The sequence below is a fragment of the Botryllus schlosseri genome, chromosome 15 (genome assembly GCF_051294905.1).
Source record: "Botryllus schlosseri isolate E-star chromosome 15, Bs_hap1, whole genome shotgun sequence".
Taxonomy (NCBI): domain Eukaryota; kingdom Metazoa; phylum Chordata; class Ascidiacea; order Stolidobranchia; family Styelidae; genus Botryllus; species Botryllus schlosseri.
In genome coordinates this window covers 24,080,222-24,094,734 of record NC_137250.1, presented here as the reverse complement: position 1 = coordinate 24,094,734, position 14,513 = coordinate 24,080,222, and the positions used below count along the sequence as shown (strand labels likewise).

The 14,513-nt window shown below is 41.1% G+C and overlaps 2 protein-coding genes across 7 annotated transcripts in view; one reads left to right on the top strand and one right to left on the bottom strand.

Moving 5' to 3' along the window:
* LOC145457804 (RNA polymerase-associated protein CTR9 homolog) overlaps positions 1-14,513 on the top strand; it is a 486,484-nt gene that overhangs the window by 74,038 nt on the left and 397,933 nt on the right. The window lies entirely within an intron of this gene.
* The window catches only part of LOC145457800 (teneurin-3-like), a 43,319-nt gene that overhangs the window by 25,523 nt on the left and 3,283 nt on the right, over positions 1-14,513 (bottom strand). For 3 of the 5 annotated variants that reach the window (XM_080336086.1, XM_080336087.1, XM_080336089.1), the window contains exons 5-6: positions 812-925; positions 16-422 (exon numbers count right to left, since the gene is read on the bottom strand). In XM_080336086.1, coding sequence (XP_080192212.1) covers positions 16-422; positions 812-925 — 521 coding nt within the window. Of the gene's footprint in view, positions 1-15; positions 423-811; positions 926-2,554; positions 7,631-14,513 lie in introns of those variants that run through there. The other 2 variants (XM_080336091.1, XM_080336090.1) reach the window with 2 other exon arrangements.

Genomic DNA, 14,513 nt, shown 5'->3' with positions numbered 1-14,513 from the left:
AATAAAAACAAAGACCTTGGGTTTGTACAGGCTGTTGGCCTGCGACTGCGCGGCGCCACCTTGCGGATGCAGTCTCGTCCGGTTGGAATGTCTGGCTTCGGAATAAACGGTTCCGGAGTTCGTCCTGGCCAGGACGGAAGTGACGTCACGTCTCAGGTACTGGTCCCGGGGAGGATATTCTATGACGACGGGTGACGACATCCTGCGTCGCGGGTTCAAAGGTCGCGTCTCCTCCGCGCTCCTGCCCTCCATGCTCGTGACGTCATCGACCTCCTCCATGCGCTCCTCCTCGTCTGTGACGTCGTCGTCCGTGTGGCGCGACGTCATCACGTCGTGTCTGTGATGACGTAGGTCCGGAGAAGGGGGCGTGTCGACCGGCTCGTAGCGAATCGAAGATCGACGCGTGTCGTTCGACGACACTCCTGGAAATACGGACGTGACGTCACGATGTTTGGCGCAAGGGCGATCACGTCACGACACGCTCAACTCCACGATGACGTCACAACGACCATGGACACAAACAGGGCTACATTGTGACGACACCGAACACACAGAGTGGTCAGCACGAACATTTACTTCATTTCTTTCAGGAAACGAACCCAGAAATAATAAAACAGTTTCGGAATTTACATTTCAACAACTCGCTTGACATTCTCTCCTTCTATTACAACTACCAACGGCATGTCTTAGAACAATGGTTCTCAACCTTTTTGTCCCCGGGGGACTGCCACAAAACCCCCAAGTCTTAGAGTCTACTTCTAACTGAGCTACTTCTACTCCATCGCTGACCACTCCCGCACAACGAGGCTACCTCCGTGGAAAGTTCTCGTGCGCGTCAGTCTGGTCTGCCGCAGACTCTTGCTCCGAGATCTCCGCAATTCGTACGCGCGGCAATGACGACCGGCGATGTACGTGAACTCCACGTCTTGGCAAAAGATGCAACTGGATTTCGACTTGAACTACGAACATTTTCAATAACTGACGGCCTTTAAAAACCTCGCTGAAATCCTAAGCGATCTCACAAACGACGACGTGTTTTCTAGTTGATGCGCATCTACAAGTAGAACTATTTAGAAAACCAGTGGCCGTCAGCTGGTTCAACTCTTGTTGAAGGCCGACGCGAACCAAACAGGGCTTTTTCGGATAATCACTTCATCTCAAGCGTGTGTTCATTACAAACCAATTAAAAGCGATTAACGGCAAATCATAATCTTGGAAAAGGGACAGCGATGTGAAGTTAGTTCTATCGTCACTGCGCCATTTGCTCAAGGCGTCGTTACCAAACGATTTTATTTCAACCTCAAATACGGCAGCCATAACTCAGCTCTGTTAATGTCTATGAAGTATCATGTAACCTATTTTAGTCATGAGAGCAAACTTCGGATTTCCACCGGTAATCTCATACGACTGCAGCGTCAAAAATGAGATTAACATATAGCCAAGGTCTGATCAAGAGGTTTGGCGGTTCAAGATTCGGTCATTCATCTTGGAGCATGACCGTGTCATATTTTATACATCCTTCGAAGTACACATCTTCAGCATACAATCGAATTGAATGTTAAGATATTGTTCAATAGTATATCTAGTTCTGTGTCTCCAAGTTATAAGAATGTTGATATACAAAGTTCTGAAAGTTCTATAATCTTTTCAGCTTACACTCATCAGGGTTCATCGCCATCAACTATTATAGAACTTTCAGAACTTTGTATATCAACATTCTTATAACTTGGAGATACAGAACTAGATAGACTATTGAACAATATCTTAACATTGATATACACCCAAATATTTTCGGCTGATACTCGTTAGAGGTAATCGTTAGCAGCAACTAGTAGAGAATAGAAAATAACTTGGTGAATATAACTATGACTGTTGACACGAAACGCAATGTTTTCAATTGTGTAATATAGTTACTAACAATTATGGATATCCTACTAAATTTTATGCAACCTGTAAGTCAGATCGCGCACTTTGCGGAGGGCTGACAACAATCTTGTCAATCTTTTCTTAAAATAAACCAGAATATTTCTGGCTGACACTCGTCAGGAGAGTAATTGTCAGCAACTAGTACAGAATTGAGAACAAATTTGTCATGTATATCATTGAGACGCCAGTTGACATTTTCCATTTTTCCATATTATAAATCGTGTACCACTGACACCAACACGCTGTCGTAATAACACCCTTGGTGACGTAGGAATTGCGAGGCTTAAACGATTAGCCGCGGATCGCGAGGCCGCAAAAAATCAGCGTTCGCGTAATCCCGAGATACGTAATTACGCGGTTCTCAAGGGGCTGCCCTTCTGTGAAGTCACAGATGCTCTAAAACAATATCACAATTACATTTGTAGATTAGAAAGGTGTCAAATAGCTGTCATTTGGATAAACACCAGAACGGGCACTGTTGCAGATTGATTATTGATAAACATATGTCTCGACACGCATAATTATAGCAACAGGGCATGTGCTCACGGCTCTCAGGACTCAGGACATATTCATATTGGATATTTTATTCAATTATATAACTGTAAATCCGCGGTATTTTCAAACTCACCACTGGAAGCTGTGTCAGTATATCCGATTCCGTTCGTCTTTTGCTCGCGCATAATATGATTTCCGTTCGCCTCAACCTTCATGCCTCGCACGAAGCAATTCTATTATGATTCGGTTCTATTTTTGAGTAACAATACCTAGCATTGCAGTTCTACAAACGAGACAATGGAGTCCAGAAAATGTAATTCAATGAAAATCAATAAATGACCTCACACTGTAGCAAGGAATCGCACCCTAAAAATCGATATTTTCGCGAAACCAGAAAAGTAACTTCGCTATCGCGCGCGGCAGTAACTGCTCTATCACAATGGCGGCAGCAGCGGGGTGCCACTGTTCACTAAAACTAAATCATGACTCAGATCCGAGCGGCGCTAAATATATATCACCCTATTTTCAACGAATAAGCCAACTTTACTGTAGACAGAAACGCGTATTCAACGAGATTTCTTTCGGTAACGCAGATTCAGGTCGCGACGACACGACAACACAGTATCCTTGCTTTTTGCTACGAAAACAGAACTAAGAAATGATTCGCCTGGGGCATCTCGCTGAGAGGCGACTAGAATTCGTCATTACCTCAATTACAAACTATTTTGGCTTTTAATTGTTAATATTTATCCTCAAATATTCTCTGCCGCCACAGAAAAACGTCGAGGAATCTCGGCTAACGAAGCAATTTGGAATCGACGTCTGTCATGTCGCGGAAACGGCGCAATCACGTCAGGAAACGGTTTTGCATCGTGATAATGAAGCTTCCGGTCCATTAAAATCGAGTCACGGGAAGAGAAAACACGATAATTCACACAATTTAGCCGAATGATTCGATTCTGAGCACAATATTAGGCTTCGGGTAGAGCGTCACCCATTATCACTTCACAATAAACCGTATGAAATAGGCGTGAACTGTATGCTGCCAGAGAGAATATAATGCCACCTTTACATCACATGTAAGATGATTTACTCACATTTACATGATTCACCGATTCTCAGTAGAATACTAGAATACTTAGAGTCCAAGATCACTCATCATTTCATTAAAATCAGTGCGAAAGATGCTGCCACAAAGAATACAATCCCGGTTCTACATCACATTGCAGATAATTTGGTATTTTTCGACAATGCCTATTTATTATACTATATGCTGCAGCTGTGGGTTCACAAATATATCATTTCCGCTGACGTGAATACCGTTGTACTGCATGTTTCGTATGCTGCGAAACACTGGCTAGGAGCGCGCAATGTACTCGATAAAAATGATCTCTCACAGTTCGACTCGAACCATTTGAATTAAAACTCGATCCAGCTTCGAACACTCAAATTATTGCGCCAAATCCTATAAATCAATGAAATTTGATTCTCGCTGTAACGATCCCAACAGCACACCTTGGGTAACAGAACCCGCCACGAATTTCCGCCGTCTGCGAAATTTCAGAGACTTGTTCGCTTGTGACGCTCTCGGTAAACATTGAGCGCCAGATCGTCTCGGTTCGTGTTGCTGTTTCTACTCCTTCGGGCGAACGCGCAGCTCACCTTTGCCTGACGGTCACGAAATATGGCAGGAATGCCGTGTATACAAACTTGATTATCGGGGAGATACGGCCGCGGTTACATGTAGTGCTGAGACTACCGAGTCAGCGTTCGAAATGCGACAAAGCGTTGATTACGATGCCGAATTATCTCGACAATAGGTTTGTTCAAAAATAGCTTTATCTTATACATTTCACTGCCGAGATCGTGAAATTGCTGATAGCACAATGTTGCTATGACTTACTTTACTTCGGAGAGACTCTTGGAGGTGCAGAACTTCAATAAACAATTGAATAATATTTTCACATTGAAATTCATATTGATTCATATTGAAATGTTCAGGTTTATTTTAAAATAATATTCAATTGTTTATCTCAATGTACTTCTTTCCACGGAATCGGTGTCAAATTCATTTCAAGTATGCATGTTAATGTATAAAGGTCTTTTGTATTCTCGACTAGTTGCTGACGATTACCAATGACGAATGTCAGCAGAAAATATCCGGGTTGATTGCAATATGAATTCAATTGTATATTGAAGTTTAATACGTCAAAGAGTGTCTTCAAATGCACGGTAATACTACTTTATTCCGGGAAATAATAAACATCAAGCATTACTTCCCGTTTACACATACTGAGCAATAATTTTTCGGCACAACTAAACGATAGAATTTCCCAACGCACTATGCTCTTTTTTTTTAATCTCAAATATTCGACTGAAGAGCTTTTTGGAGGTACAGAACTTCAATATACAATTGAATAGTATATTCATATTGAAATAAACCCGAATATTTCCGGCTGACACTCGTCAGGGGTATTCGTCAGCAACTAGTAGAGAATGGGAAAGAATATATACTGTTCAAATATTCGACTGTAATAACTTCGCTTCTACTGGTTGGAATTCACATAAATTTTGTGTGCAGCATTTTTAGACAACCTAACAATTTTCTACAACTATCCGATGAAATTTGGAAAAGTTATTTCCAAGATACCCTACCCTTGCTGCACGCGTACCGTAAGCTGCTAGCGGCATTGCCACGGAATAATACTAGAAATAAATTTTATTTCTAAAGGATCCCTTTTTCTGGTCATCATTGCCGTCGGGATCGAAATACTTTAGAACAGAAATCGGATTAAGCGCTGAAACTAATGTTGGTGACCGACAACAAACACGGTTTAAAAATTACAGATTTCCGTGAAATATTCGAACCGGGGCGGGAGAAAATACCGCGGAATTTGCTTTTAGAATCCTTAAAATTAAACAGATTGGCGGCCTCAAAACCGCAATTCATCGGCCGGAGAAAAGAATCGAGTTTTGCGGGACAGGAGTCGCGAGCTTCCCGGCAAGGCTATTCACTGATGTTGAGTGAGTTAAGTGACGTCATGCACATCAAAAACGTATACACTTGCAACTGTATTGAAACTCAGTCGAAAACTAGATTGAAAACAATCAGTCGCGCCATCTTTGAACGACTTCAATGAAACACATCCTCTTTGACACTGAACAGTGACTGAGAGCATGGCGCTAATGGCTCGCGTCAAATCAAGCGTTGAAAAGTCACTGTTCACGTTCATATTAGTTCAAGTCGATTTGCGATTTGATCTTCCAAACTTTCTAAAAGGTCCGATGCTTCCGGTGGCGATAACTTCACGCTTGCTTTGATTTAAGTCGAAAGAAATACTTGTTAATAATTAGATTATAGCATACTCCTAATGGACTGTTCTAACGTCGTCACGGCTGCTGTTACATCGTCGGAAAAATCCACTATTTCGATTCGAATTCCTCGCGATTGGGGAGGGTAGAGCCCGCTGCATTTCCTGGATAACATAATCAGTCGCAAGCACGCACCTGTGTACGAAATAATCCCGCGGGGAAATGAAGTTTCCAAAATAAAGCCAAAATATCCACCGAAACCCGCTTGTTCACCGAGATTTCACTCCCCCTCACTCAATCTTATCTATAATTCATAACAGCGGCGTGGATTACGGGAACATAACTTGATACGTTGATGGTTTGCCAATCCTGTTAGTACGCATAACCGGCTCATGCGTGGAAAGTAACTCGCAAAAAGAAATGGCAATGTTCTGGGTGACGCTAAGTACGCGCGTATCCCTCTGAAAGCTGTCACTGATTTGCGGATAACACATAACTTCTAGGATCCGAAATTCAGTAGCTTCGTCATTATATCGATCTTAATTCAGGATCAACCCTTGCTAGTTGAAATAAATCATTTTCTATGCATCTTGCACTTCGTAAAAACTCGTAATTTCGAACTTAAACTGTGAATTATTCTCGGCGTATCTACTCTTACACTACTGTTGATTGAATAATATCCTCATATTATTCAACTGTATACTGAAGTTCTCTACCTCCAAGAATCGATTCAACTACAGTTAAATGCAGCTGCACCCATCGCACACACAAAGCGGTTGTCCGCCCAAAACTCGCATCTAATCTCGGCTAGCGAGCGAGTCGAAGTCGGTGCGTAAACGAGAGGGAAACGCGATAGAAAAAAGGCTGCGATTGATCGGATCCGTGTCGGGCCATATTGGCGATAAATTAATACTCAACAATCGGAAAAATGAAAGCTCGGTAATTAGAATTGGTCGATAAACCAGCTGGAGATTCCGTAGGGATCTCGATGACTGTTTGGGATATTGTGGCTGTCACAATGCCCTTCTTTAGCTGTCATTCATAGCGTCACAAACATGCACACACCCCTGATCGACCTTAATCGAAAAAAAAAACTTTCCGAAGGCAGGTTATGAAACTTCCTGGCAGTTCAATGCTAATCGCAATATCATTTCTATGATGACTTCACAATCTGCTACCTCTCACCAGAGATTTCCCGGGAGAGTTGCCGACATTTCGATTGATGTCACGACTTCACCTTCACACCGCAACATCATACTTTTGCGAACTACTAATCTAGTTGGTTGAAAGATAACTAACTATACTGCATTTTTGAGTAGTTCTATTTCTAGTTGCGCATTTTGAAAATTCAGTAGTTTGCAAAAGTCTGCGTGGTATGGCATGGAACGGCATGACATGAGCATTAGTCGGATTCGGGTTGGATTCTATTTCAGATTTTCTTCCGCATTGGTTTGATTACAAACCTAAAGAAAAAGTCTTCAACTAGATAACCAAACCCGAACAGTTAGACAGCTTGGGGTAGGACTGGTAGCACTCTAATATTGTTCTGTAAAGGTATCAATCAAATATAACACTAACCAAGGGCTGGGCAAAATCGAGTAACTGGGTGATTCGATTCTGAATCACGTAATATGCTTCGAGTCGAGTCGAGTAATCGAGCATCACCCATTATGACGTCATAACATAATGCAATACGTCAAAGTTCAAATATATACCCTGTACCGTTTATGCCGCTACAAAGAATATCATGCCTGCTATTCATCTCATAAATGATACTTTAGTATTTTTGGACCATACCGATTTCATTCCACTTGGTGACAATGTTGTGAGATAATCATGACTTCGGAAATGTCCTATACGTAGCTTTGTACTATATGTTTCGTATGCCACGATACCGCCAACCAAAGTTTCAAGGCTTCAACAGTGAAAATTAGTACCGAAACTATAATTCTCGTTGATAAATTAACACTCAGTTGCGAGAAGCGTGTAATTTCAGTACTCGAAAAAATCGTATTTTACTACTCGACTCGAATCATTAAAATTAATACTCGATTCAGATTCGAGTACTCGAATCATTGCGCCCAGCCCTAACCATATGCTTTGCAAAGACTATATGCCAATACTGCTTCTCCGATCAGCTGTATACAATTAGCATCCGTTAATCAATACGTTATTTTTCGGATTCTAAAAGATCAACATCAGCTCATCAATCCATGCAACAATTACAATTTTGCACACTTTAACAATACTCCATGCCATTTTAATACATTTTCGTGCCCTATCAGTTGCCTATCACGCCATTACTAGTCTGATGTAACGGAAAGCCTGCATTTCCACAACCGCTATTCACTGTCGTGATATCGTGAAGATGTAGCTAGCTAATGTCGTTGTCAAGGCCAATGTGAATCAATAAAAGTGGATAGCATGGGTAAGGTGAGGCCTGGCACGAAAAGCTCATGAAATGCGAGTGCTGGGTGTCTCACAGAACATATTTTTATGAATCATAACATCTCTCATGTCATAATGAAGATCATATAATGTTACGGAGTCCAGATAACATATGCTGAACGCAACAACTCTCAGACTTTCCAAACTAATAGTTCAACGCGTAACAGGATTTGACGCGCGAGATCGAACGCAGAAGCGGCTGTCATATTGAAGTGATTATGGTTTTCCCGCGAAGGTTTGTCTACGAAACAATCGGTCACGGTGTTCAATCCAAAGTCCAACCGATTATTATATCGTCGATCATATCAAATTGAATCGAACTTTCAAACAAACATCGGTATCGGCCGTTACAGTAAAAATTATCGTCAATTTTCGTGAACTCTCATCATGGTGGTCGACAGATAGGGTGTCAGAGAACTATAATCTGCGCCTGCTACACTGGGAATATTGATCTATTTCTTATAGCTTACAGGCGTCCAGATGCAACATTTCTGGTTTATTTCCCGTCCAACCGTATAGCGATGGCTGCAGAGCTGTGCTTATAAATGCTCCGAAGTTTTGGCCATGCGGACGCTACATCATCTGAATATCGGTGAAGAAGCTAGTTATCGGTATCGGCTCATACAATCAATACCGGCCGGGACCTACTACAATCAACCCTGCTGCCATATTGCTGTTGGACGATTATAAACCGATTACCTGGCGACTGTGTTTGCTGCGCGATATCTTAAGAACACAAAATGCTGATAAGTGGAGTTGAAAATGAAATTCGAAACCGACCTCGTGAAGTCACAAAAAATATCGGCTTATCGCGAATAGGTCGCCCAGATCCGAGATGTTTGAACACGTGCGATGTCGAGCAGATCAAGGTCAATTCTATATACTTGAGATTAGAAGCTACGATGGCAAAAAGTCGAGAGGGATTCAAAGGCCTCGCAATCTGACAAATGCCGAAATGTCACCCAGAATCGATAGCGGCCATTGTCTCACTGACGATGGATTTTAGAAAAAGCACGCCTGTCTTGTATGCCTTCATAAGTAAATGTCACGGCATAGTACATTGCTTGTAAAAAAATGAATATATCGGTAACAATGTATTCTGTCTCGACGGACTTGGAAAACTAGATCATTCTAGTTGTCAATTAGACTAACTAGAACGAAATGCGGGTTATCTAATTTTAATCTAATTTGTGAAATGCGCCGATTTTCTAATTTGAATTCTAATCCAATTTTCTGCTTTCTTTCAAAATGACGTTTGCCATTCTCGTGCTTAGGTGATTGATATGAACTGAACTTGATTTTTATCGTATTCTCTTCTAATTCGGAATTGCATTCAATGTCCTAGTTAGCGACCCACTATGAATTCAAATTCAACTATTATTTTACTTGTATAATAACTAGAGCGAAATACCGGAAATCTACTTCTAATCTGATTTATGATATTTTGTAGGCTCTCATTTTAATTCAAATCTACTATATGGTTTTGCTGAAACTGCTACAAGGAGCCAAGCTTGGTGTACAGACATTGGTTGTTCTCGTGCTCATGAGAATCTACTCGAATTCGGAAGTGAATTCAATTATAAGTAGTCCATAATTATAATTATAATGTAATTTGGAAAAAGGAGTGTAGCTATCATTCTGATTGCAATATAGTTTTGGAAACTTGACAATTTTCTAGTTGTGCCAATCTGTGTCTATAGCAGTCAAGGTTCTGTAACCAGTAGGATTGCAATCAAACCATCAAACTAACAGCGACTACCACGCTTGTATTCTATGAATCTCTCACTATGCACGAAAATGGTTGTTAACGCACAACCATCAACCGCTTTGGGTGGCGTTGTCAGGTAAGCACGGTTCTCACAAAACGGAATCTGCCTTCAACACCAACCCGTCCGCTTCTAATCTCCTCACGTTTTCGGTTAATCGTCTGAAAACACGGCGCGCAATAATGCCCGGAATCAGACGACTCTCGCTAATCTCCTCACGTACGAACTGTTGCCATATATTCGGGGGGTTTAATCAGCGACAATGAACAATCTTAAGTAGCCTGTCACCGCCGACAGCCAGCGCTATCAATGTAAACAAATATAGAGGCTTCAAATAATATCGCGATATTTCCAAACAATACGCTTTCAACTGTTGACCTTCCTTGACCAGTCGGCAAGTTTTGGATCATCTACAGGCCGGGGCTACTCAACTGGCGGAACTTTTCAATGTTGAATCCGGATCTTATCCGTCTCACTATTTACTTGGTTTGTTAACAAAACCAAATCCATTATCGATGATTTGGGTCTACTTACAGCTGAGAGTGAGCGTTTTCAAACATGAACCCTATGAAGATTAGATTTCGCGTCTGTGCGACCAGTGAAAACCGTCAACTTCCTCTCGCCACTTTAGAACCAAGATGTAGACAAGGATCAAGTAATAAAGAATGCCAAGTCTCCCACTAACTGTGACTAACACAACAATAAATACATTCCCTTATTGCTTTGCTAACATACCTCTTTACCGGATTCTGTGTATACTGTATAGTCATACCGTGTATTACATTTGTAACATATTTCATACGAGTTTTAACGGGGAGCATCTTGGGGGTACAGAACTTCAATATAGATAGTAATATAATCAATAATCCAATTTTGACTGGACCTTTGCTAGAAATAGACGAGTGACACTGATTTTTACAGAAATTTGTCAAAAATGGCGGGCTATGAACATTGAACAAGGCCGGTGCAAGTTCGGTCAATATTGACTCTGTCTGCTATTTACCTGTCGTTAGCAAGCTTACAGTTCCAGGTTAATAAAACGATTCTCGTTTTTCCTCTCTGAAGTACAAATCTCAACTAACAGCGTCATCAACGAGAACGGCCTTATATCGAAGCGCAATCGTCTTCTGCGTTGATGCAAATACAAGCCTACCGCTGATTTTACAACGGCCGTAATACGAGACGAGACAGCTCCGAGTACTAACCAGCGTTGACATAGATTCGTATTTGCTGAGAGCCCACAAAATAAACAAGAGAGATGCGCGCAGTTTTATTCGCTAGACAATCTTAACTCAACTAATATGCTTTCGGACAACTGGTATAGGGATGATTACGAGATGAGATTATGCGCTACCAATTGATCAGATCAGGTCCGTGTAATTGTCATTTTCACAAATTTGATTGTGACGCGGGTCGCGTTGAGGCATTTGTTTGAAAACTGAACAATTTCCGAGTTTGATTTGTGATTTCAACCGACAAAAAGTTGGTTTTATTCGGAAATCTTGACGGATGATCGCATTCCACTTGATCACCTGCTCGTGCGCTCAACCTTGACGCTCTTTATGAACAAAGCCGCGCAGCACAGTCGTTTGTGGAGCTTCTAATAAGTACAGAACTACAGCATACAACCGAATAGTGTATTGATATTGAAATAAACCCGAATATGCAGAGGTGATCGTCAGCAGCTAGTAGAGAATTGCAAAGAACTTGGTGTATCAACAATGGTATCACTAAGTATACCGCTCTTTATGAACAAAGCCAAACAGCACAGTCGTACGGATGCAAAACGATGTTTGCTGTAAACTGCAGAGAAAGGTCGATAAGAGTTTACATTCGCGGCTCCATAATTACCCCAATTACGTGATAAGAGGTCTGAAATTGATCCGTTCAACCGTGACATCATATTATGACTCAATCATAAGCCAGTCAAAGGTATTAACATTGCAAACATTTGTTCCGAGACGAACGCCACTCCGCGAGCCTTCAATGGGGCGCATCGCGACAAATCACCGATTCTCACAACACGATATGTACACAACTAATCCCTGCTATCACACACACTGCCCCTAAAAATGTTAAAAAGGTGTCCGAGCCTATTGTAAACAATATCTACTCCAAGTGTTCCCTATTTCACGCAACTAACCTCATTGATTGATATCCTTGCACGAGCGTGGAAGTGAACACTGCGTCCAGGTTTTGTGTCATCGATTGTGAATCAGCGTTTTATTCCTGAATCACCGACATTGGGGATTAAATAGGATTTCCTGCGCGCCAGATACCGGCTACCGAGTGTGTTACGTCACACGGAAACAATGCAAGTGACTCGAGTGGACATCCATCTTGTCGGAACAAAAGAATCCGGTCGCATCAATAATTTAATTATAGCCCGACCGATAACTAGCACCTGATAACCTCGATATGTTCGGCCGATATTCAAAAGATGCATCTAGCCTACTTTACGCTTTTCAGTTTTTCGTGCAAAACTAGGCGTAGAGTGCTAACTTTTAGCTACTTTGAAATCACTACTTCTGAGCATAAATTTACAACACAACTTCTACTTCTACTTGAGTAACGATCATTACTTGGACCACGTCTAGCTGTATGCTATAAGAAGTAGAACACTATTTCCAGTATATCAGCCAGAGATTATAGTTCTCCGACTCCCTGTCGATTACTTTTTTATTTGAAAGTGTGATATTGACGCGATATTAGCGATAATCGAAAGGACTCTACCAATAGTTATGAATATGATTATTCCGTTGTGGCAACCATGTCCGCAAAATCGAAATCCTAAGAGTTTGGTTCCGGCTCAGTGCGAGCGTTGTACGTCACTATGCAGGACGATAATGAATCATATTAGGTTGGCGGATGAATACAAACATTGGGATTAAAGGCTCAGTATCACTCCGCGTGAGTAATGCGAGTCTGGATTTGCAAACATCACAATCCCGATTTTGTTGGTACGAAATGAAAACAGATTTATGAGAAATAGGATGAAAAGAGCGCCAAACCCAATTTAAGTGGCATTTAGATTCATTATGATGTCACGCGAGGATTTGGTGTCGGAAAATCGAATTGAATTTTAGCTCCGAAATTTGAAACGCGATCGAGAGTCGAGTGTTGAGCACAAAACATCGCAAACAATCAGCGGTCAACAAAAGTAATAGAAAAACAACCGATTTGCCGAAAAATAACAAAAACTCTTGAACCCTACAAGTTAGATCACGTGGGGCTGAACAATCAGTGATTCTTTTTTGGGTACAGAGCTTTAATCAGTGATTCTCAAATTGACTGCCGCGAATCTTTTTGTAATTTGGAATGAAGAACTGTGTAAATATGCAATATAAATGTATGCGGACAACAGACAAGCTACATGTCTATAGTTATTGGACGGTAAAGTATACTACTAGTTTCGAGTAGATCTAGTATTAATTGATATCTCATTTTATATACATTCGACTCCGCTTAATTCGAAAACTTTGCCTTTGTCCGGATTAAGCGGATAATATATTGCACGTTTCATAGTCACGCGTAATGGAGCACTACGCATTAAAAATACCGAACTGCAGCAGCGATATATTTGCAGCAATTGGCACCGATCGCATAAAACGCGCAAGAGATATCCTTGAAGTGAGTTGTATTGTATAGTACAGATCAGAGGTGGTCAAAGTAGTCAAGAAAGCTATTCAAGTTGAAGTAGTAGTAGTGACGAAAAAATCTACTCAAGTACGAGTAGAAGTACTTTTTTCAAAAACCCACCTAAAACTACTTGAAGTAGAAGTAGAATTGCCTGACTTTAAATCTACTCAAGTAAGTCAGTAGTTTTGAAAACACAGTATTAATTCGTTCGCATGGACTGTCTAAAGCTGCGAATTGAGGTATGCGGCGGGTTCAGAGAGCTTGATTCTGATGCATCCCTGGAGGTATCAATTTTCGACAGAAGAAGCATTGTTTCGCATAATGGGATGCAAATTCTAGTATTGCTATGAAAATGCGATACTAACCCTTTGTTTACTAGAAGACCCCGTTTTTAGAGAATATCATGGCATGGCGCCCTCCCCCATATTATAAGGCCCCAAGTTTAGGCGAAGAGCAATGCTTAGAAGTTGTATCGGATACAGTTTCATCACTTTGCGCGATTAGTAAACGTTACTAAAAAATATTTCGGATCGCAAAAGTTATAATTAGTGTCGGTGTAGCTATATTTTCGGAAAATAGAGTCATAATTACTCCACTTGCTTTTATGCTTCAACATGTATGTTCTGCAGACAAAAGAACTGAAAGTAATTAGAACTCAAGATATGATACTCGCAATTGAACGTGAAATACAAATACCACTTCTAAAAAGCGGAAAAGATATTTCATTTAAGCTTCAAAGGTGATCTGCTAAAACAGGTGTAACGTTCAAAAAAGCTGGATCATGCGCATGGGCTGCTAAATTACGGTATGATAAGTAATTGCTAGATTTCGAAACGGTAGTCCCAAAATTATGGTAGGGCATATTTATTGTGATGAAATATTTGATATGGGCAACCATGCGTTGTGAGAGGAACCAAGCAATCCGGT